The sequence below is a fragment of the Manacus vitellinus genome, unplaced genomic scaffold (genome assembly GCF_001715985.3).
Source record: "Manacus vitellinus isolate BGI_N305 unplaced genomic scaffold, ASM171598v3 scaffold_0_pilon, whole genome shotgun sequence".
Classification (NCBI taxonomy): domain Eukaryota; kingdom Metazoa; phylum Chordata; class Aves; order Passeriformes; family Pipridae; genus Manacus; species Manacus vitellinus.
The window spans coordinates 58,292,989-58,318,320 of NW_021938789.1; the positions used below are offsets into that span (position 1 = coordinate 58,292,989).

At 40.0% G+C, this 25,332-nt stretch overlaps 1 protein-coding gene across 3 annotated transcripts in view; it reads left to right on the plus strand.

Moving 5' to 3' along the window:
* SLC7A11 (solute carrier family 7 member 11) overlaps positions 1-25,332 on the plus strand; it is an 84,762-nt gene that overhangs the window by 11,091 nt on the left and 48,339 nt on the right. The window contains exons 1-6 of one of the 3 annotated variants that reach the window (XM_018074178.2): positions 10,026-10,122; positions 10,593-10,688; positions 11,474-11,571; positions 15,221-15,446; positions 18,053-18,179; positions 22,150-22,265. In XM_018074178.2, the coding sequence (XP_017929667.1) occupies positions 11,551-11,571; positions 15,221-15,446; positions 18,053-18,179; positions 22,150-22,265 (490 nt within the window). In that variant the 5' untranslated portion in view covers positions 10,026-10,122; positions 10,593-10,688; positions 11,474-11,550. Of the gene's footprint in view, positions 1-2,192; positions 2,335-2,431; positions 2,530-10,025; positions 10,123-10,592; positions 10,689-11,473; positions 11,572-14,361; positions 15,447-18,052; positions 18,180-22,149; positions 22,266-25,332 lie in introns of those variants that run through there. The other 2 variants (XM_018074187.2, XM_018074173.3) reach the window with 2 other exon arrangements.

Sequence of the window (25,332 nt, forward strand, 5' to 3'; positions counted from 1 at the left end):
AAAACAGAAGTTGCAGGATCCTCCTATGATCCACAGTCATTTGAAGGCTAATAATTGTTTTCCTTATTTTAAAAGCAGAGTGAAAAAAATCCCTTTTTTTGTTACTTACATGAGGGAGGTTTTGAGAAAATTACAAAAATTTTGCATTAGAAAACCTGACGTAGTCTGAAAGAAGCCTCTTTTACTGTTTATAATTCACTAATATGTAATGATTTTCATAGCAAACAGTGATGCCACAAGCACAAGATTATGATGAAAGTTATGAGAAAAGCAATCAATATAAGCAAATTACTTATTAATAATGAGTATGCTGAACCCAACAGACAAAGGAGGATGGACTGTTTCTGTTTAAAACAAAATAAATTGCTTGATAGTCATGTAAAAACAGTGATCAGTGCCATCAGTGTCTCTGCAGCTACATGCTGAGATTAGTCAGTGATTATTTCACAGGATGAGATTTTGGAGTAATCATAGTTAAATCACATAGACTCAGACATGCATTTCTTTCTGCACTGCTGTGCAGAAAGTAAATGTAGTGATTACTTACCTTTTCTTCCAGGCAGCTTGTGCAGTATGATAAATAAATTTATGGTGTTCCTGATTACTGCTGCCAGCTGGTAGAGTCACTTTTGCAGCGGAGGTGGTTTATATTTTCAGGTTCAGCATTTTCTTGATGGTTCATGACAGAGGTTGTCATGCAGCCAGCACATATTTCTTTTGAGCAACTGCATGCAAGAAGCTGCTTATGGACCTTCATCCCTTTCTCCTTCCAAGAGAACATGAAGCTGAATTTTTCTTCCTTTTTATTTGGTTTCCATCTCTTTTTCCCATGTAGCCTACATACTGGGAGTAATAGTAGATCTAGGTATTTCAATGTATAAACATCATTAGCTTCAAAATGAGGAACTGCCAGATTTACTTTGGTCCATAAAATCTGTCTGATTTCTTTTTGTTGTTTAATTTACTATGGGATATATATTGAAAAAGTTCATGGCTGATAATCTGCTGAATTGGTTCTTTTATGTAGAAAACTCTACCTGAATAAGGAGTTTAAGATCTCTGAGAGAACTGAATAGCATTCAAATAGTTAAGGCTTTAAACACAGCAAAAAAATATCTTTTGAAGGATATTATGTGCTCATCAAGGTCTGAAACATAGATAAGCTCTCTGGTGTAAGGTAATTGAATGAAGAATATATTAATTATAGGAAATGGAGAAAAATCCTGCTTATTTTATTATGACATCCAAATTACCCCATTTTTTTGAGCCTTATCTGAGAGCAGAGTAGGCCCATATAAAGTTCACTTGCAGAAAGAAGAGCAAGAGAGGAAGATATTGCATCAAAGCATTAATCTGTTGATTTACAAGTATAGTGAGATCAGTCTCTCACTGTACTAATGTACCACTTCCTCCTATCTACAGCTCAGATTGGCTCAGCCAAACTTTATACTTTGAGAGAGTTTTACCAAAAAAAAGCAAAACACTACTTATTTAAGGCTTTTCTGGAGGAATTAGTTTGAAATATTTAAGCACTACAAAGGTTTCTGACCTAAATGAACAGTGTAAGAGGCCCAGGGGTCTCCTTTAACTTTGGCACTTTTTTTTTTCACTCGAGAAAACTTAATGTAATAGATAAAATGTGCTATAATCGGTCTCTCAGAAGTCCCATTCAGAAATTTATCTTCCTCATCTTTACCTGACCGCTACTTCCTGAGGAATTTGAAGGGGAAGTGTTGAAATGTTCATAGTTTAAGTGTGTACAGATGTCAAATTGCTTTGTGAATGATATTGAACAACGTTAATGGGGGGAAAGCTTCCTATGATAGAAATTAGTGAAGATCAAGATGTGGGGTTTTTTTTCTCTTTCTTTTTTCATATATTTCCTTCAAGTGGTTGAAAAATACGTCTAAGAAAACTTCCCTCTAAACTGAAAGGAAGCAATTTAAAGAGCAACAGCGTGTGGAGTTTTAATATGAGTGGATGGTCTAAAATAAAAGAAATTTTAAGCAAAACTAAAGAAAACATCTTTTTTTTCTTTTTTTTTTCTCCAGAGTTGAAGTATGTCTCAAAAGGTCTTATGCAAATTCATGGTGGAGGTGTGTTCTGGCAATTAAAATAGTGGTAATTCAGATGCAATTTTTGTGTAAAAACTCTTGGGACTGCAGCTGGAGCCAGCTCTCTGTGTCCTGCAGGTGGATGGTGTTTGTTGCAGATCCAATTTGCCAGGCTGTGAAGAACTGCTATGATGGTGGCATTGAGCTGGTGCACAGCAGTTAATGAGGGAAACAGAAATTACTTCTTTGTTGTGAAAAGAGATGTTCCTAGAAGAGAAAGGTGAATAATACCAACTCAGCATTAACCTCAGACCTCTGGTCTCACTTTTTCCACCAGAAAATAAACCTTGCTATTTTTTCTTTCTTTTAACTTTTAGTTGAGAGTCCACCAAGAGAACATCAGGTTATCATGCAAAGGCCTCAACATGAAGAAGTATGAGACTAATTGATTAAACTACTCAAACCTGGAAAAATGGTGAGATCTGCTAGTTACAATGTTTGTTTCTCTGATTTTCTTGCCATACTCCGACAACCTACTGTGTGTGAATAATACTTCTAGAACTGGGCCAAACTGTGATGCCATTAATGCTTTGGAAATGCAGATGAAGGTGAAAGCTGGCCAGCTGATGGAATGAAGCTGCACAGTGTCCAAAAGCAGTGGTGCTGTGTTCTGCCGTGATGAAGGTGTCACTTTGGAGGCTGCCTTTTAGTGTGATTTATCCAAATCCATTTGTATTTTATTTCTGTCTGCAGTGGCTTTGGATGCTAACCCAAAGGTGTTTTTAAGACTGAACGGGTTTTGTTGATGTACAGGCTGGGGATAGGAGAGAATGGAGAGATAAGCATGCCACAGTTGAATTGTGTAAATGAGCAGTTGAGACCCTGAGTTGTTCCAGTGGTTATGTGATTTAATACTCTCTGCATCAAGTGAGATTCACTTCGCAGTCTGCATCCTCGGAGTCTGTTGTGCTAGATGCGTCTGTTAAATGACTTGCAGCTTCCTTTATGTGCTGTTCCAAAAGGGGGAAAATATATAGAATAGGAGGGGAAAAAAAATATTTTATTACAGGATAGAAGGAAGGGAAGATTAAAAAAATAGAAAGAAAAAACCTTGCATTTGTTAGTTGGCTGTTCGTGCTAATCCTCTTTAACACACACGTGACTTCAGCTGGAAAACCTCTCGCATTTTTCAGTCTGTTGTGAAGCAGCGAGCTTAGTGACAGCCATAAGAACCTTTAAAAATCTTAAGCAGTTTCTAGGTCTTCTCAGTGTCACTCTCTGACTCTCTAGGCTGGCAGACAGGCTCTGCTCAGAGACCTAGGACCAAATGATAAATACTAACCCTGCTTCTACATATTTCAGGTACTGTGACTACTGGTTCAAAATGACATGTCGGAAATGGATGTGTGGATTTTAATGCCGTTTTTGAAAAGAGACTTGAACAGAATTTTTATTTTCGAAGTGGAATTTAATAATTTGTAGCATGTGCCATAAAAAGCATACCCTGGAATTCCCTGATTTCAGCTGCTAAGGCACTTCAGGGGAGTTACTACAAGTCCTGAAAGGACAAAGCAGACCATAACGATGAAAGCTTTCCCTCTTGACTAACCATAGAGATAACAAGTAAAAGAAAAAAATGTAGTACAATAGAACTTTATGTCTCTTAAATTGTCAAAGTTGGAGTAGGTTCATACATTGGCGTTTTGCAGTATTTATCCAAATTAATTTTAGATGTCTTGATGAGCTGGATTTTACTACCATATATGCCCAGAGCCACAGACATGGGCTTATTTCAGTTATTTTTTCTTTAACTATGGGCTGACTGAGAACACTTTTATAAATAATTATGATTGATATGGTCTAACAGTATGGACAAACTATATGACAAGGGGTTTAGACCTTAAAATGAAACTATTACCTTTTATAATTCAAAGAAAAGAGCAAAAACCTAGAAAAGGAAGAAAATGGTCAGCTTTGGGTTTTTTATTCCACCATTATTTTTTCAGTGTCATCTAAGCATAAGAACTGAAGAGAACAGCTGCCTGCTTGAAATTATACTTTATGCTGAGCTCAAGTGAAATTTATTTTTATCTCTGGTGGAATCCTACTGTCTTTATTTTGCCTAAATTTTTAAAATAGTGATACTGATGAATTTTCATTTTGTATGATTCCTTTCATATTGTAAGAAATGAGATAGGTAGCTGTCTGGAAACACGAAAAAAATAATTTAACTCTTCACAGATCTCATCAAGTATGAGAACTTGGGTTTTACTGTGTATAAATGCTTCAGTTAGATTAGTTGGGAGTAAGCATAGTAAACCTATAGAAATTGAATGGAGGTTAAAACATGGAAAATATAACTGAAAAGATCTAGTTTGTGAGGTGGTTTTGAGACAAGATGTCGTGAATTAAGAGCTTGTATTTTGTCATACCAAGGTATTGTCTTAAATCAGACTGATTCATTCATGCTGACAGACTCTTCTTGCTACTTGATTTCCAGGTCTTAGACAGTATTAATAAATTCAGTGGCAATTTTAAGACTGTACTTTATAAATGTAAGTGTGTCATCTATAGTTTCATGCTCTGCTTCTTTATCAGTTCAAAAGGTCATATTTAAAATTCACATGTGCATATGAATTTAGGACAAATTTAGCTTTTCCATGTAAAATGGTGCAGTGGGAGTGATTAAAAAGCATCCTGGCAAGTGAGACGTCATAAGCAGAGGAAAAGCACTTTGAGAATGTGACCTTGAGAAACCTGGGAACCTGGTCCACAAATCCTACTACCACTAAAATTCTGATGGCAGGTAGTAAAACTCAGTGCAAATGTTGATTTGTATTTGAAGTTATTTTTTTAAAATGAAGTAACAGTAAAGCAGTGTACGATTGCACTGAGATAAACCTTCAACTCGGTGATATTTGGAAGATAAACCTTACAAAGGGACAATATATGAATGGAAGCAGCCAGGCAGGCTGGGGGAGTGGCCATCAATTTATACACACAACTGCATTTTCAGCATAATTAGCTGTCTAATTGAGCATTATAATTTAACTGACACATTTAAACATGTAATTTATTTGAATGCACACTGCTTGGAATCTATTTATAATGTTTGCTCTTCAGGATGGCATCAGACTTAAGAAGATGAAATTATCCTTCTGACAAATGGAAAAAGACCCAAAATAAGTATATTGAGGAGCCCTGAACACAAACAAGTGTCTGTAATTTCAAGTCAGAAGAGGAGCATGGAAACAGAAAAGTCATGCAGAGAAAGTTAAATACTGAGCATGACTGTAAAGACATGACTTAATTTTAAATACAGTACAGAGATGTACTGCCCTTGGTATTATTAGGTTATTGTGCAAATCTGACTGGTTCAGCTGGCAGCTGGGTAAGAAAGAGATTTTGGTCACTGAGAGGTTTTAAACTACACATCTGTCTTGTCCTTAGGAAAGAAACATCCTTTTCTCAACATGATGGATATTGCTGTATAGATATGGCTGGCTCTTTTCATACCTGAACAGGAACAAGGGCATGTCATCCCTAGACTCTGTCAATAGAGAGAGAGAGTAGCCTGTCAGCTACTTGCAGAGAAAGAAGCCAAAGTCCCTTCATTCACAGTTGCACACTCCCTGGTGAGACAAAATTTCATTTTCTGGGTGATAGCTAAGCACCTAGACCTTCATTATGAAGAAAAAAAACCAAACTAATGCATAGTTGATTTTGTTCCCAGATTTTTTTGATTTATTTTTTTTTTTTAGTTTCAGGCTTTATTTTCTGAACAAAATAGTTGTAGGTTTCCTTTTAACCCAGTAAACTTTTGTAGTTACACCTCATTATATATTTTATGGTGCTGAGTTTGAATCTGCTGCTTCAGTTACAGAAACTGCCAATAAACATATGAAAATCCAGAATACAGAGGCTGAAGCATTCCTGCTTTGTAGCTTTGGAATTACTTCTGCATACTCTGACAATATCCCCTTAAAAATGAAGCATAGTAATACCTACAGTTATGGAATGCAAGACAACTAATGCAAAAGTTTGCTGCCAAAATAGAGAAGAAAACTTTTTAAAACCTGAGGTTGGCACAATTCCTGGCTTTTCTCCTCACCTTTCCCTCTGCTGTCTGCCCTCCCAAGTCAGTAATTACCAGAAAGGAAAAAGAGGAATTAAATGCAAGGCCATGCAAGAGGAAATAAAAATGTGTGAGTCTTTTACCCCCAGAGGAGTTCACTTATTAGGAGATCTGGAAGTTTATAGAGGTGGATTTTGCATATCTGGATAGATGAGGTAGAATAAGCTCAGAAGATAAAACCAAAAGAGGGTATGTAAAAGGCTCTCTCAAATCCTGGAGACACCCATCTATCACTGTGTTGGTGCACAGGTTCCCAAATACAGGGTTGCTTGTGCATGCCATGCAGAAGACAAGAGGAAAGGGAACTCATCCAGGAAAACTTCATTTAGCCTGCATGGGGAGATGAAGGTAGTGTTAGGAAGATGGACTGTGACTCAGAGCATCGTTTCTCATTTCCAGTTCTCTGACCGACAGTTGTAGGGACATTGAATTTCTGTTTTGTTGCCCAGTGTGTTCAGAATAGCTCTTGTCAGGAGAAGCAATATTAGAAATATGATGCGAAATACATTATAGAAAATAAAATTCTTTTCTACTTTGACCTTTCAGTCCTTTACATTGTGTTTCATGGTGATATCCTCCATTCTGTGAAGATTAGCAAGGCTGGCCATACAAAGAAGAGAGTGCTTCAAAAAGCTCTCTACTCTGGTTATAGGATTTGTTGGAACTTTTGGGTTAGTGCCTCTTCTATTCTTCCTTGATGATAAAGCCTTTCCCACTTGGAAGGTGAGGACCAGTGGAAGGTCAATAGAATTACTCCCTAATTACCTGAAATAGAGTAATCATATTTCTCATTCTTACTGTGCTTAGAGAAAAATGAGAATTCCTGCCTTTGTACTTCGAGTCGAATTGACTCTGTGCTGGTGGGAAGGAGATGCAGCATCCCCCAGAATAGGTTAAGGAATGGCACCAATGCCAAAAGGCAACCTGGGAACTGCTGCTTCCTCACCAAGATTTCTGCTTGTCTCTGCACTACTGTGGGCACACAAAGCTGGCTCAACTGACTGGTCACGTCCTCCTCCAAAGAGTAAAACTGGCCCGAGGGGCAGGCAGGACAGGAGAGGCTCTGAATTAAGCTGCTTGGCTTGGTGTAGGCTTAGTTGAGCTATGTGGAATAACGATGGGGATCTGGGTCAAAGAGTGAATTCTGCATTATTCCTGAAGATTCACTGAGACCTGAGCATTCATTACCCCCTGGAAAGGGGCATGGAAAAATAAGGAAAAGTAAGAAGAAATTTGGAATGGCTTCTAGTTTAGTTCAGGCTTTAGAGAGTGTGCTTTAGGTTGGAGAAAAGGTGAGAAATAAAGATCAAAAACTAAAATAAAGCAAGAATTAATGGCAAGATATTCTTTATGTACCAGATTCATTGTTGTCGTGTCTGAGGAGATGCCTTTAAATCTGTTTGTTTTCAGAAAGCTGAATTGGGCTATTTTCCCTAGTTTCTCTGGAAGGGTTTTATAAACTGAAGTTGTTAGTAAAAAGTATACTCAGATGATTAGCATCATCTCTCTGCTTAGCCTATTCCCCTGTCCAAGTAAATATTTTTTTTCTTTAATTGGAATAAATAAAACCCTACATTGGGTAACCTGAAGAGAAATTGATACAGGAGCAGCTCAGTTTCCCCTGATTTAAATTTCTGTGGTACTTTGACCTAATCAAGTGTAAGTGTTCACATGATTTACAGTGCAGCATCTTTCTGTACTCCTTCTCTTCAAGCCTTCTGTATTGCCACAGGAGTGAGTACCTGTTATAGGGAGGTATTGTGCTACTTGGAAATGACTCCAGTTAACTTCATTTACTGTTTTGACTCAAGAGGAGTGAGAGTCTTTTATTCTGTTGAATCCCTCTCTGCCACCATCCCTGTGAGGGGACAGTGAGGGGCCTGGACCCCCTGGAAAAGTGTGAGCAATACTGATTATATTCATTTATTTTAAGGCAAGAGTCCTCAAAGTGTGTAATTTTAGAATCTTCTCAACTCTCTTCTTTGAAGTGCAAGTAAAGTACTAACAAAGAAGAATAAAACTGAGGTTAGTGTCGGTTTTGTTGTAAAAGAGTCTTTGGTAAGAGTAGAGGCATTGGGTAGAAAAGCTTTCTGTCTTAATCTTTGGACTAGATTAAATGTGGGAGGGATGGAAAAATGCTGGAATTGGTGCATTATGCACAGAGTTGAGCTGTTGGCTGTTTTTAAGCTTATATGTGAAGAATGGGTTAGAAATATACTTAGAAATTCTTGTCACTACTTCTTGTTGTCCTGGAGACTGGACTTCTGAGACGCTGGGTAAACTGGACCAACTCACTGGGGAGGGGAAAGAGGGCAGATTTCTGACATGGTAGTTGTTTTGCACAACATTTTAAAGTCCAGAGTAGACAAGTCAGAAATACCCTCATCAAGACTACACACACTGTGCATCTGCTGTACATTGTCTTCAAAATCTTCTTACTAAATGTCACAAAACATGGTAAAATTACTATGCTTGAATAGACAGTGTCTCTGAAGAACAGATTGTGAACGTGGAAAACAGGAACTTCACTTTCAAAGAAGCAGCAGAGGCTGACCTCAGCACTAAGATGCTCCTCTCTATTGAAATGTGAGAATAATATATGGGGCTGCACTAGTACAAACTGCTGAAGCACCTTGGCGATGCTCCAAGCAAGCGCTTTTTCTGATGGAGTTCTTAATACTTCAAGAAGACATAGTATGGGCATTTAGATGCCAATAAAATGATTCCCTGTAGGATCCATAGGCTTCATTTCAGTGCTAAATTACGATGGCAGTGTGAATGATTGACTGCTGAATGATTGACTGCCAATCATTTCTGTGCACACATGTGCTTTTGCTTATCTGCAGTTTAAATCCCTTCTTGTGGTAAACTCTGTCACTGCTTCAACCCTTAATTGAGATGCTTCTGTCCATCTTTATTGATGAAGATGTTGTGCCATTGCTCCTGATGCTAAAGAAGCCCTGACCTGATGCTGAAGAAGGAGCTTATTGACTGGAGCCTGACCTTATTACATTCATGACCTGCACAAGGCCCCAGCCAAGACTTTTTTGGTTTCCAGGCATAAAAACCCCCTACATTAAATGAACAAAAAGAGAAATCCATAGGTGCAACTATTGCTGCATATGGCAATTGTGAGAGGAGTAAGAACTAAATAGGACCTACAAGTCCCATTACAATTATTCTTGGGTAAGAGTGTAGTTTTCTGTTCAGGGAAAATCAAATAACTTTGCATATATGCTCCATCTAATCTAAGTTTATGCAACAGAAGGGGAATGAGCTTGCTTAATATGATGGGAAAGACAGGTGACCTTCTGTTAAGGGTGGGAGTAAGGAACTGCAGTTCAGATCCAAGGGATCTGAAAGATTTCCCCATTGAGTGCTCAGTAAATTAAAACTTTGCTTAAATTCTTGAACTCCCTTCTCCAGAATTTTGCATGCATTATTTTCGTAACAGAATTCACTGGCTGAATCTGCCTGCCACACCCGTGAATTGGGATAAGGTAACCCTTTTAAAAAAAGAATGGTTTGATTTATAGTGAAAAAAAACATGACTCCCAGAAAGTTCAGCACTTGGATAAATAGAAGAGTAATCCAAATGGATAGATGATACTGTATAAATTGTATGAAAAATACAATAAGAGTGAATAAGAAGTTGTTAAAGAGCCAAGTTTAAACCTGATAATCTGTGTAGCTGTGGTATGTTTTCTTTACACTATAAGCTTTTTATCTAGTGTGAAGAATTCTCATACAAAAAATGGGAAAATGGGGTAGAAAGCATGCTCAGTGCTAATTCTGTCTCTATCTTGATTTTTTCCAAAGACAATTTTTTCCTGAAGTGCCAATTAATTCTGTTCACATGCCCAGCCTAGCCTGAGTCAGCCCAAGTAAAATCCTGACTCCCTGAAGCTGCCAGCAATCTTACCATCGTGCCAGGTATTCAGCACATGCAGTTTTGATGGAAATTTACTCTGAGGTCTTGATTTCTTGAGTGTCATGAGGTATCTCAGTGTTTTCATCCAAAAGCTGAGGAACAATAACATAGGGACTCTGAAAATTGTTGTCTTATTCTGCTGATGAGAAATGCAAACACAGAAAATTCAAGAATAATATTTATGTACAGCACTGCTTAGGTTATGATTACATATGCCCTGAATATGAAAAATGAGGTGGTATAAAACACACTCATGTTTTCACACACACAGGCCCTCAGTAAGAATCGTCTTTCTCTCACGAGGAGTTTTCTTGCTTGGTACCAGGTACTAATGATTCCTGTCTGCTTAAAAAAGATCCATTAAACTGTCAAACCATCAGGCAAAATCATCATGTCTTTTGAAATGGAGCTTTAATAGTGAGAAAAATAGGAAGGATTTCTGAAATCCCTTTTTTTTTCTTTTCTATTCCAGCCGAAAATTGACTGGCAGCTATCAGCAAATGGGAGACAGGGAAACTTTCAGAAGTATTTGCCTTCTAGACTGCTATTGTTGTCTGCAGTCTTCTTGGTACCAGATTTCTATTTGTTTCCTGCCTTTTATTGGAAGCTTTTGACTGAAAATATAAGAAATAATATTTGAATTGCTTTTGGATTTCTTATAGTGGTTTTATCTTATTTTTTAAGCCTGTGAGCTGGATGTGTATTTCATTCCTTCTCAGTTTTTGTTTTGCTGCTAAATATCATCTTTGTATTCAGCACAAAGTGGAATGCAAAATAATTAGGCGAGTAATTTGTAAGTCTCCGACTACAAAATAACACTCCCCCTAACATTCTCAGTAATTCCATTTTTAACTAAAGCTTTGACCTGTAGTAGAGATAATAACAAATTGTTTCAATCTTCTCAGAGTTCTGTTTGCATTATAACTTAAAAAACCCATCCCAATCTGCTGAGATTTTTGTTACTTCATGGTGATTTATTCTCACTTAATTCCCAAGGACACCTTAGTTCTTAAATGCTTACAGATTACTTTTTTCCCCCTAACTCTAGTTAAACTCCTCCTCAGCACTACAAAGGGAGCAAAAATCCCCAGTCAAAACTTTTTGATGCTAGATTATCTACATGAAACAAATACTTTTAGGTATTTTGCCATCCTTTGACATTTGAAACCAGACTACCGCCTTCCTACAGGGCTGCTTTCCGAGGCTCACAAACAACTCGGCATTATACAGAGAAGACTCAGACCAGTTTTCTAAACAACATTTTTCATGCCACACCACCCACATAAAAGAGTTTGGGGCTTTCCTCGCCTCTGCAGTCTTGCTGTACTTCCTCTTTTATTCCCGTGTCTCCAGTCAGCGTGGCAATGTGTGGCCTGGAGGCCTGACTTGTGACTCCTTGGATTTGTTGGATGCAATAAGCTGATATACAAATGCCTGGAAGGATTGTCAAGGTATGCTCTCTACACCTAGAAATTGTGGTTTTTGTGGGCTTGAGAAGTGGGAACTCAAGTTCAGGCTTGAATTTTAGGTCCTTCACTTCGCTGTGTTTCTTGTAGCATTAGCATAAAAGGGAATGCTCTGTATGTGTGTGTGTTAGCATTTCCCAAGGAAAATATCAAAATTATAGCTCCTTTTGAAAGATGGAGCTGTGTCCTGGTATCAGCACAAGCTCTACGAGTGTGGTAAATGGGGGTGACCCTGTGTCAGGACTGTTAGGACTGTGAAACACTGTAGTACCATTTTTCTGTGTGATGCTCGAGCATTGAGTAGTGAGGTGCAGCTGACAGAAAGGTTGTTCACACTGTGACAGGTCCTGTGCGCCAGAGCCCACCCATGGCAGCAGGCAACCAGCCTGGGGAGATGAACCTTTCTGCTGGTGGTTTAGGTCTTTGCTGGATATAGGTGTAGGACGACTTGTAGGAACTGGGAAAAAAAAAAAGTGGAGAGAAACAATAAAAGGCTGTGCACAATGCCAGCTGCTACAAGAGGCTGAAGGTTTATTTTCAGAGTATCATTTTTAGAAACATTGCTTCAAATAATTTCAGTCTAGAGAAAACTGCACCTTATACCTTTTTGTTCTGTTTTTAGAGTGAGTTTTTATGGAAGAATGGGGCTGTTCTGGGTGTTGGACAGGTTAAGCCCTGCGTTTTCAGAAGAGCTCTCTGAAAAGACACTGAGCCTTGTCTCTTGTGTTTGCATAGTGGTTCTCACTCTGTGATGAATAATTCAAATAAAAGTGATGGTGGGCTACAAATAATCAGAAGAGATTTTGTGAGTATACTGTGTAATGGGGGCAGAGACAGTTATGAGCCTCTTCCAGCTTCATGCCCTCCTTAAGACTGAGCTCAGGTGATGGAAAATTCTCATGAAATTTCCAGAATATAACAAATAATCCCCCAACACCAAATAAACATTCCCTACCCTGGGTGGAACCGATAATTGGAAGTAAAGCTGGAACTCAAAGGAGAAAAACTGCTCCTATTTTTCTTATTTTTAGTGGGTAGCATTGAGAAGCAGTGTGCACAACAGTACTCACGGGGGAGGCTACAAATAGCGAGGTCAATGAGTGAGCTGCCAGTAGTTAAGAAAAAGAGTCTTCTGCATCCAGCCTTCCTCAGGTCCCACCTTATAAGTTCCTCTGGGAATTTCATGTGGTCCTAAGCTTTGCATGCATGCCATCTGATACCACAGAAGGAGCAAACACCCTTTTCCCTGCGTGTGAGAGCGTTAATTGCTATGTCCAAAGGGCAAACATGTATTCTTCTGGCCAGTGATCAAATGATACTTGAAAGCCATTATACTGCCCAACATTTGTACTGGATGGCTCTTGCAGCCAACTGGATTGCTGGGAGCTGCCTCAGGATTGTCTGGTTATTGGGCTTTAAGTTTGATCTTGGAACCATCTTCCTGTGTAAATAAAGGATAAACACCAGTTAGAAATGATTACCTCAAAGTAGTAGATGTTCGAAGATGTCGTGTTTCTTCATTAAAGAGCCTTTGAAAATTAAAGGTCATCAGCCCAGTCCATGTCTGTAGTTAATGCTTTTTGCTGGTTTGATTTGATGTAGTTGCCTAATCTTGTTGGGGGGCAGTGTGTGAAATGTGCATCAGGGGAAAACAACTTGCCATAGCATGCCACCTGGTCCTGGCTTTGCATGTAACTACTTCCTCGAAAACTGGCTGTGAGAAGATCCCGCCTGCCGTCGGTCTGTGCAGTCACCAGTGGCACATACTGGAGGGACAGTCACTTCCCAAAAAGGTTGGGCACTCAGTGCAGTGACAACAGGAGTGTGGGCTGTACAGGGAAGTAGGAGATCAGCTGCTGAGCATATCAGTAGATGAGGGAGAAGTAGATATGTTCAGAAAACAGGCAAGCACTACTTGACTGCTATGCAGTCAAAATCTACAACCACTTTGCTTTTTACCTGTGTGCATTTAAACCAGATAAGCTTTTTTTTTATGCCTTCTTTTATCTCAGTGCCAACTATTACAGGTGAGTTATAACTGAAAATACGAGGCTTTAAAAACACTGAAGTTTTACAGCTGCAGCGTGTTGATAGTCCTGGATTTCCTCTTTCTCACATGAATTTGAAAGCACAGTTGTGCTCTGAGCTCAGTGCCTGCTTTTTGAATGATAAAATGGTTTAACTTATCTTATTTTCCCTGTCAAACCTAGGTACTAATTAAGCAATACCTGTAAGAGCAGTAACTGCAGCAGTAATTTCTCACTTCACTGATCTAATCTGAAGCCATGAGCAGCTACAATAGCTATGCCACGAAGGATTTTTCCCCTTTGACATATATTGCACAGCCTGTCCCTTGATTAGGTCACAAGTGTTTGAAGGCTGTAGATTTTTTCTTTATTTTGGGGAAATGCACATCTTTTTAACAGTTTAATTGCTCAGGTTTGAATTTGAATGGTCACGTCTGAAACAAATGTACGTATGCATCTGATTACCTGTTTATGGGCTCAGGGAAGCTCAACAAAAAAATCCCATGCTGATTCCTGAGCTGCTGGAGATCCCGTGCTCTAGGGTGTTGCCCTCCTGCTGCCGGATCACACACTCGAGTCGGCCGTAAACTTTAATTATATTCTTTTAAGGAGAAGTGGTGTTGCGGTGTTGCTTACCGACATCCTGGAAACAAGCTGCGCATATGAAAATCACCGTTCTGTGGAAGTAACCCCTGGCTGTTCTTTAGGCTGATTGGGGGGTGTTGCTAAGCAACTCGGGGTAACACGGGGTAGGTCCTGGTCCCAACACAGATTTCCGAATAAGTAACATAGACGTGGGGAGAGACTGATCAAGGGCAACACGAGAAGTTCAGCCCCTGCAAACTTAACTTTTTTGTTAAGAGTTTTTCGAGAATGAAATTGGATTAGACCCAGAGATGACGTATCCTGTTTGATTTCTTTTCCCCTTGCGCTCTGACGAGCTTTATGTTTAGGCAGGCTTTTGTTTCTGGCTGCGAGTTGCTTTAAAAAAAAAAATTGGGAGCGTGTCTCGGGGTGTCGAGGGCGACGTGCTTAGCTTGATTGGCCAGGTTTGGCTCGGTCTGCTTGCGAGTCCTTTGTTCTTCCCACCACCCTCAGGTCAGTTGTGCAACATGCCCCTACGGTTCAAGAAGGAAAAAAAAAAAGGAGGGGGGGTGGCCGGAAAAAAGTGAAATGCTGAGTAATGCCAGAGTTTTCTCAAATGGCTGATGCAAACCTGGAGAATTTGCATCATCATTCAGCTGGAGTAACTTGGTATGACAAGAGCTTAAATACAAGTCCACGCGGAAGCTGAGCTGGTTTCCAATGATAGGGCAGTACCAGCTCACTGTGTGAAAGCGCAGGTGTTCCTGAGCCAGGCTCGGAGCGCAGGAAGGGCTCACATACTCTTTAGGAGCTTGTTACCTGTGCGTAGGAGCAGCTGGAAAGATAAGAGAGGACAGAGGAAGAGACAAAGTAGTTGGCTACACAGAGAGGGGGGAAAAAAAAAAGCCTTGAGTTCCTGCTGAAAACTTTTCTGCCTGTGCTTGCCGTCAGTGTGCTGGTGGCACTGTAGCATGCCTAGGAAAGCTGCTCTGCCCACGGTCTCTAATGGAAGCTACTTGCAGGGGCAAGCTAATGGCAGGTTGTCCTCTGTGGACAGCGGACAGCCAGCCCTGGAGGGAAAAGTTGTGCTGAAGAAGAAAGTGACGCTTTTGAGGGGGATATCCATCATAATTGGCACTATCATTGGAGCTGGCATCTTCATCTCTCCCAAAGGCATCCTGAAGAACACAGGCAGCGTGGGCATGTCCTTGACTGTCTGGACAGCATGTGGTATCCTCTCACTTTTTGGTAAGTCCCTGCAAAGTTTCTAATTGGTCCGGAGGGGCGGCCGGTGGATTATCGTGATTATTTGTCTGATTTTACTATTGGATAGCAAGTCACAGAGCAGAGCTTGAGGACCAATGGGGCTACAGAAGGTTTGTGGAGGGCGCAAAGATCTGCAACCCCTGCCCACCTCACCCCCAGCACCCAGCTGGTGAAAGTTGGAAGCATAAATTATTGTTTCTTATGGGTCCCTAAAGGAACAGGAAAAGCAAATGTTCATTTTATTCCATAAAATGTGCTGTATGTATAATATTTTTCTCCTGTCTGTAAGAGGTAGTTTACGTTTGACTTGTAAGGCCCCCGGCAGCTGGAGATACGGGTCATGTGGCTTGAACACCACTGAAATGTTTAGACAGCTCGACTTAGTTCCCTAGAGGCTAGAGCAAGGTCTGAGAGGAATAATTCCCACTGTATGTAAGCTGTATTGGCATGAAAGGGAGCAAAACAATAACACTAATAACCCCTCTCCCCATCGCTTTACTTCATTCCTCACTCATGATGTTGCTTTCAAAGACTGGGCTACCACAAACACTGCGTTGGAAGCAAATTTGTCATGGGAGTTTTACTGCCGGCCTGCTTATCGTGGGAGTTTTTACTAATTCTGTGTATTCTTGAAGAGTGTTAAATTCTGAAGAAGTCCAGTTTAGTTGTTCAGTACACAAAACCCCCATTCAGAGTGGAAAACCCCACCCCGGCCTCTTCGGGACAGAGGGTTCATTGACCTATTTAATGAGTTAATCTCAAAGAAGCTGAAGAGCGAACATGAATATTGGCTTTATTTAAAACAGAAATGACCTGTTTACTGGCAGGAGGTAAAGAGGACAAATAAGGACTAACACATGTCTGTGTCTGCTTAATAGGTGGAACAGGCAAATGCCACCTTATGTAAGTTGGCTCTGAGTTTTAGGAAGACACAGATGGTTTACAGGCTGAGCCCACCCAGGCCAAACAGACGGTGTGAGTTAGGACCCATTTGGGTCAAATGTTAAATGTGTTGGTACAATGTGCAGCATAATCTGTTGTATGAACATGGAAGTCCTGCCTGTAATCAAAATTCTCCTATCAAGAAAAACCTCAGAATCAATTTGAAACTGTCAGAAGACCTTGGTCTTTTGATTTAGTCAACACAGAGTTTGCTTAAGCACCGCATTTTTGGCTGTAACTGTAGTAGTAGTGGTTTTCTGGCTGTGAAGTAAAGTCTGTACAACAAAAAAGAAAAGAAAATCTCTTTTATCAGACAGAATTTGTAGCTCATTTTCTAGACTTCTAGATATGAAGAATGTAATTTGGCCCAACAAAAGATACTATCTCTTTCTCAAAGTGGATCTCTTACAATTTTGTTTTTCTCGTGTCTTTTTGTTTTTGTTTTTTCCCTCCATGGTTGTTTTTAATTCCTCCATGACTCAATTATAGTTAAATCACACGTTAAGGTCACTTAAGGTCTTGCTGAGGCTGTGTGTATAACAGGTATTGAAACAATTTAACTTCATCCTGAACTTCCACAGAGGAGCCTGGCGAAAGAAAACCCAGCAATAGCCTTTTTTAATGTGGCTGTAGGGATTCCTTTAAGTACACTTTCAGGTAAGCTGAAGAATAGATAAAAGCTGCCACGTTTTTGCAAAGCCCCAAAGCAAATGAGCGAGGATGGAATTTGTCATTATGTGGTTCAGCTTTAATGGGCTTGTACGTGTGATGTTTTGACAACTCTAGTTTTTATCTAAAAGTGTTGTGGCATGAAAGCATGCAAGGAACAGAGCTGAGATGAATTTGTATATGTTGCTGAGCTTAACTCTGTGTTGTACAGTGCTTACAAACTTTATTACTATTTTCATCTGGCTTCTCAGTCTCTTCTGAAAGGGCTGCCTATGTTTATCAGCTTTGGTACACTTCTCTGTTGATGCAGCCCACCCGTGGACCTGAGAATCCCCTGGCTTGGTGACTGAATGGTGGGTCCTGAGCTTTCACTGCATTCGTAGCACACAAAACACTCCACTAGTGTTGAAAAGCCAGGGCTAAGCCACCCCTGAATTTCGTATATAATATATAAGGAATACTTTCGAGGAAAATTCTTAATTTGCAGTTCCCGCTTCCGAATTTTTGCCAATTGGTTGCTTTTGCCCGTGGCTGAGAAGAGGTAATACAGTCTTCAGGATTTTCTTCAGAGGTTGAGCCAGGCATCTCTAAAGTTGAAAGGAGCTGAGCAGCCTTTGACAACAAGCAAATGTGTCAGAAAACTTTCACTTAGTAGTGGAGTCTGGCTGTCTGGGAAGTAGGGTAGCTGGTGTGACACCCTGCTTTGTTGTCCCTCTTCACAAGATGAAGATGAGTAACAACACTTGTTGATAGTAAATAGCTTGTCCAGTGGCTTTACAAATAAATGTAACTTTATATATGTACAGTTTGGTCAACTGCATGTCTAGCTGAATGAATTGGGACTTACAAAATTGATTGGAAAAAATAAATCTATAAAAAGTAGGTATGATACCATGGCAGCTCTGTTGTTTGGCCTGTAAATGTTTTAAAAGGTATTTCTGGATGCCTCTTCTGATACCACAGTTTAATTCTCATAGGTGCCCTCTGCTATGCTGAACTAGGAACATGCATTAAGAAATCTGGTGGTCACTACACCTATATCCTGGAGGCCTTTGGTCCATTACCTGCTTTTGTGAGAGTCTGGGTTGAACTACTCATTATTCGGTAAGTGTAATGTGACTTTTCTGTTTCTTTTCTGATAGGAAAATGTTTTTCAATCATAAAGAAAAATGTCCAATACACGATGGGCAAAACAAATAAAATATATCTTGATCAATTAACTATGTTCTTTTAGTATAGTTGCTTCAGAGAGTTTAGAAATGTTATTTTGCTTGTCAGTATTGAAACATTCAAGATGACATGTATGAGGGAAATAAAAGATTCTAAGAAAACTGCCTGCCACACAAATTAAACTACTTGCTTTAATTTTGCTAAGCTTACTGTATCCATTAATGTCACTAATAAAACCCATACCTAGATACAGTACAGTGAGAGAGGGAAATCACCTTTAAATTTTCTGAGTCTTGGCAGTAGCTTTTAGAGCAGTTACTGTTGTCTGTGGACAGAGGAATAACTCCTGATGAAGCTATTGCCCAGTAGTGTTCAGAGTCAGGAGCACCATGTGTGCTTTATATGTCAGCCTGGATCCCCATTTTTCGCTTTTGTGGGGTGTTGGAGAACTTTTACTGTGAAAAGCACTAGCTGACCAAATAAAGCGACATTAAGTCTTCACATATCTAAAATGTCCAAAGTGTTGTTTTGGTTTGTAAGCCTTTGATGTTGTATAAATGAACTACAATAGAAAGATGCCAGATCATGTCAAACAAACTTTCATAATGTAAATGGATCTTTGTATCAAACTCACATGTGGCCCTTTGAATTTTTATTTTTACAGTACTGCTGATGTTGGAGAGCTTGATACATGTAGAACAGGGCAACTCACTTATGCATAATGACTTTGGGAATGCTCCATCCCCACCTCGGGCTGGTTAGCACTCCTTTCCCCTCTCTTCCTCAATCAGGAGATTAGTCACAAAAGCACAAGCCTCATTTCGGATCACAACTATGTTTACATAACATTAACAAGTTCTAACGTAGATTATTGAGTTTAAAAGTGCTGACAGTGCTGAGTCATTATGAATACATAAATCCTTATGTTGTTTCCGGAGGAAATAATTTTGTGTCAGATGGTCCCTCGCATCCTCCCCACCCACACATAACCTTTGAATTAACTGCGTAATTTCCATCAAGTGTGATGAAAGGGCAAATGTCTCAACTGTATTAACCTTCTGCCAAAAATGAAAATCAGGCAGAGGAACGAGACCTATGTTTTCACAGTGCTGTGAACAGCTATATCATTTCACGTCACAGAATCAACAAAAGAGAGTAGTGTTACAAATCCCCTTCTTAACCTGCACCTTGTTAGGCAGAGGGACCTTATTAACCCAGGCACGAACACCCACAAGAAACCAGGCTTCATGAATTCTTCTCCTCACAAAATAATTATTTTTTTACGTATGACAGTGTCCCAGGAATGTAATGAAAATACTCTTAGTCATCATGATCTGCCCCACACCCAGAAAATAATCATCTTGCATGGGAACGAACATCAGTGAACTCTTTAATCAGCCAGAGAGGCAGCAAGGGAGGTGTACATGTTATAACTTGTGATGATCAGAGCAGCACTGCTGAACCTCTGTGTAGAGTTTTATACCTGACTCCTGCATCAGGAAACTAATTGGCTGCCACTATCAAAGAAGTTGAGACCAAATATCTGTCTGTATTTGTTTTTGGCAGATGAAGTTGTGCAGACACTTCTCAGCTAAGCTGTGTTTTCCTCTCAAAGATTGCAGGATTATCACACTCACAGGCTGGTGGAGCAGTTGCAACCAAAGTAAACATTTCCTACATATATCTCTACAGGCACTACTTTGCTGTGTAGGACACACTTAAACTCTACCCACATACTGATTAAACTGTGCCTCACCTGCTGTTTAGTTATGCCTTGCTCCTCATCCAGTGCAAGTGTGAACTTTTTTTCTCCCCAAAAGTCAGGTTTTGAGTATTTTATAGATATACATACCTTGAAAAGAGCCCCAAACCACTAGTTTTCGAACAAGTGAAGATGACCATGTGACTGCATTGTCTGTAGTCTGTGGTGGCTGCTAAACACAGGCTGGGTAAAAGTGCACTGCCAGGTGCCTGACTCACCTGTGGTATTTGCTGGGGCACTGACCTGCTCCTCCCTTGGTGGCGTTTTGTGTCCTTCCCCCTCAGTGAAAGCTGCTCATGTGCTTTCTATCTGCTGCTGAACACAGAGCTATTGAGGGCTGCCAGCCTGCCTTTAGGATTGTAGTCAGAAGGAAAAGCACAGAATCATTGAAGTTGAAAAAGACCCCCATTAACTCAGCACCGCTGAATCCATCACTAGGCTGTGTCCCTAAACACCCCACCTGCACATTTTTTGAACACTGCTCCATTCTTTGAACTTCCACATCCACTGATTGACTGCACTGCCAGCAACATCTCCTCCCAGACATGGAAATGCCAGAGACAAAGCTATTTATTAGAGGTGTAATTTGGGAGCTATGATTTTAGAAACAGAGTGGTGCAGGTAGCAGTGACTGCTTCTTTAAAAAGGTTTTTCCTTAAAAGGGAGGGAAAAATCCAAGTTCTGGGAAAAGGAGCTCAGACTGAGGAAAAAAAGTCTGTGACATCTCCAAAGATGTGATCTTTCATCTGATCTAGGGCACTTCAAACTATTTTTGGCAGGCTGCAGTATTTAAAAACTGGAGGCCTGGTGATTTTCTTATGTGAGTTAGAAATATTGCACCAAAGTCTGTAAATGTCTGTAAAAATCTAGGCAAAATTTGCAAAACCAATTGCTGGCCAGTGGGAGGAACATCCTCGTGCATGGGAGATGCACATGCAGCAGCCCTTGCTCATCCATGCAGAAACTTTCCGAGGAAGATACTTCTGCTCTTTGCTGCTCTGCAGCTTGGTCCAATGTAGTGTGTGACTTCTGGGTTGAGTGATAACATGAAGAAAGTGGGTTTTGTTTCCAAGGTGAAACTCCCCTGTGGAAAATTCCTTTGTTGTTCAATGGAGAATAACAACTTCTCTGCAGAATTTTTACCCTGCTGCATAGCATTTTTATCAAAGTGAGGTATTATTTTATTAAATGCTGAATATTTTTTCACAAGACATTTGCATGGACTTTGGTTTAACTCAGAAATCCTTTGAGACTGAATCATATGCCCTTTTGTCCTTACAGTGTGTGAGGTGTGTGATAAAGCACAGATGCAACCAGCTGTCCTAAGAAGGGTGAAAGTGTCCTCCCAAATGGAACGTGAACAGACCACTGGAACTGTAATATGCAGACAGTGTCTGATTCAAGGCTAATTTGCTATTAATGCGTGTCAGTGCTAAGGCTTCTGGCAAACAATTAGCTTGTCTCAAGGAGAAAGGCTGTATGAATATTATGGGCATTTCAAATTTGTAAATCCAACAACTGCTTGCTTTTCTTGACATTTCTTGATTTTATGGTAGGTGCTTTCTGTGCTCCATGGATTTTTGCTGTCACTTGCTGTGCTAGGAAATTGTTCGTCAATAAAAGGAACAAATTCTGTTTGTATTTTAGGAAATCCCATTTTAATTAATTTTTTTCCATTGTCTCAGAATTTCATAACAAACTTGGGTGGGTTTTTGGTGCTTCTTTCAGTAAACCAGAATTCTCGGCTTGACTGAAACTAATTTCCTTGTGTCTCTGAGGGGCAAGATATACCTGGCCACTAAAATTCAAACTGACTTTTATTCAGGGTTTCGCCCATGTAAGCCGATTCTGGCTGTGTTCACTTCAAGCAAGTGAATAAAGATTTCTGTTGGTACCTTTCCTTTCTGATTATGGCTGCTTTGCAGCATGGATGTAAGAAGTGGTCAGAGGTGTTGCTGTCAAGACCAGAACCTCTGAGCAATGCTACATTCAGAAACCACGGGACGTGTCAGCACAGTTACCAGCAGGCACCAAAATTAAGGTCCACAGTTCAGTGATAGTGAAGTTACAGCATGATCCCATAAGAATAACATCTGTGGACTACTGCAGATTAATTTTGTTACTTTGTTGTTTTTACTCTAGCCCTGCTGCCACAGCAGTGATATCGTTGGCATTTGGACGTTACATTTTGGAACCTTTCTTTATGCAGTGTGAAATCCCAGAACTTGCGATTAAACTTATTACAGCTGTTGGCATCAGTAAGTATCAAATTTTAGGTTTCAGGGAAGGGTAAAGATTATAGAAATTGGAGGGGAAAAAAAAAAGTAATCGCTCTCTGAACAGGTAGTTGTTTGATGTGAATCATTAATGACCAGGCATCCAGTGCCAAGGGCATCCACATGACATTTTGCCTGGTTATGTGTATTTGTGAACAAATGCATTAGTAAAAAGAACAGCAGACTTTATTAATGGCAGGGAAGATCTATTGCCAAAGTTGATTCTGTTGCCACTGGAATTAATGGCTGAAGTCTCATTATTTTTGTGGAAGCAATTTCAGTCCCTAAAAGATGGTGAGCCGGTGCCAGAGATATGGAAGAATGATTGCCTGCTTTTAAGTGCTTTGCTGTACCTCTGTTTTAGGAGGCAATTGAGTGCCAAGTATGATGCCATGGAGAAATGTAGTTCTCTTGAGTGCAGACAGGCGACATGAGATCATCTTCCCTAGTCCCACTCTTTCTGTCATGGCAATAATCCTTGTCGAGGTGCTTGTGATTCAGGAAGCGGCAGCCCAGCTGTGGGAACAGGACACACAGCTTGATGCATGGTTGTTCCCAACAACTTGTCCTATTCTTGCTAACTTTGCAGTTAGTGTAAGAGGGACCATTTAGGGTGACAGAAAGCTAATATTTGCAGTGGAAAGAGGGAGGCTACCCTGAGTGCAGGAACTTTACGGTGTACCTGGGATGGTGTGGAGGGGGCATGAAATGAAAAAGCAGAAAGGGTGATGGGAATGGGACTCTGGAGCCTGCACCTGTAGCATTAGAGGCTTGTTTCCAGTTCTGTCTGGTCACTGGTGAGGATGCTCCTTGTGGGCACATATTGGCATTCAGCTGTGCTGGGAGGGGAGTCAGAGTAGACCTGAGTAATTAGTAACAGATTGTTCCTTTCAGTTTGCTCAGTGCACATAACAGAAACAAAAGGACTGGAAAAAGGAATTAAGACATGCAAAATGATCAAAGGCCCACAGGAGACCCTTTCAGTTTTGCACAATAATAGGTTCAGATGACTTTTTCTTTCTTTGGGGTAAGGAGTTCAATTGACATTGAAATTTCCAGTCTCCAGGTTACTGTGGCTTTTTGTAGGAACTCTCTTGATAAGTTTTCCCTTCTGCTAGGAGTATTAAAAAATCAGTATGTGACCGCATTTCTTTCTAACTTAATTATGCACAAACTATAGGTTTCATAGGAATAATTGAATTAAGGGCTTGAATTTTGAGGTCAATGACTTTTTACAGCTACATCTGTCTAAAACATTTCAGTGCAGGATAAGGGTGAAACAGATGTTCAGTAACAGTCAAGGTCACTGAGACAGAAGGAATGTTAAGTGAGGACTCCATCAAAGCATTTTGTTAAGCGCGTGTGATTCAAGCACAATAGGTGAACAATTTGAAATATGTTTTTATTGCTTTTAATTTAAGTGAAAAAGAGGTCATAGCAGACTGCTCCTGTACAGAGTAGGTCTGTGGGGTGAGCTGGCACTTCACTGAAAGAAGGGATTCTTGTAGAAAGCTTGCAATGATGAATGGGACAAAGCTAAGGAAAACAGTGACAGGACAGACTGAGGTTTTATCTTTATTCTTTGTAGTATGGAGTTTCATCTGTAGTAGTCATAGAACTTCTGCTACACTTAATCTCAGTGTCTGACTGTTATCCTTGTATTGTAAGAATCAGCTGTTGTGGTGGTAATTGTTATGAATGTTTGGTATTGTGCATGTAGGCAGAGTGATAGGTAAGATTAAGGTGGTGAGCTGAACAGACACTTTGGAGCCCTGAAGATCTTATAATCCAATTTAATGGTGCCAAAAGTAGTGCTTGCTTCCCCTGCAAATTTTAAGTTAATCAGAAAGTGAAATGACATGTCTTTTGTCTTCTTATCCAGGCCTGGTCCCTTCTCTCTCCTTGCCTGATGAGCACTCATTGTGTATCTGTCTTTATTGCATGGGGGAAAGGCAGTGGGAAGCACCATTAAATTCTGTCCTTGGGTGAGACTTTGTTCTAATGTTTTAGTTTGTTGTTTCTCGTTATACTAGAAAGGGCAGGGAGAGATTTTGAAAACTCTTCAGGTGATCCCCGATCCCAAATACAATCACTACTATCTAAACAACTTCTTACAGATATTTGTCTAAACTGGTCTTAAAGTTTGCAGTGTGGGAGTTTTTAAAGCCTCACATATTATTGCAGCCCAGTTTTTTCCATCTTATCACAAGACAGCTTTTCTCTTTCCTTCTCCCCCCTCCACCTAAACCTTCTTTTATGCATCTTAAGCCTATTATTAAAAGGTTGTCTGAGGTGGATGTGCCAGGACTGTGCTGGGGAGTGGCAAATACTATTACTTCTCTACCAGCTGAGAAAAAATATTTCTCACAGTGGGGCTACAGCCCATTCTCCTTCCCATCATTCCCCCTCTGTGCCTCTGCAGTGAAGAAGGAATGGTGATGCAGGGAAGATGTAGATCAGATGAGACTTAAAATGGAACTGCTGGAAATGGTGACCTTTAAAAAATTCCTTATTCTTGCTTTATTATTTATAGAAAAAAGCATATGCTGGGCACAAAACACCCCTCAAAACCATACCTGTGCAGAGCAATCTTGAACAATATGTAGAGGCAAATTTTCTGTTCCACAGTATGCTGCTTCCATTTTTAGTTGTCATTATTATAATTTTTTTTTTTTAACAAAACCAACCAACATATCCAAACATTTGTATCTTGGTAGAGAGAAGGGTACTTATGTGGAGTCTCTTTTCAGGTGCCACAGCTTTCTGGACCTCTAAAGCAAAACCTGCCTGTTCTTTTCAAACTTAGAAATCACTTAAATTCACTTGATGCTTCTTAAGCAAGTCTTCACGAGGAGGAAAACTTAGTCAGATACTGGATATGCATGTCACAGTCTATCTGTCGATCTGACAGAAACTTTTTCTAAATTCAGTCAATTTTAACGGTACCTGAAAGAAGAGGAGACATGTCAAAGATTTTTATTACATCATACATTTCATAGACTGTTAGAGTCACAGAATGGTTTAGGTTGGAAGGGACATTAAAGATCAT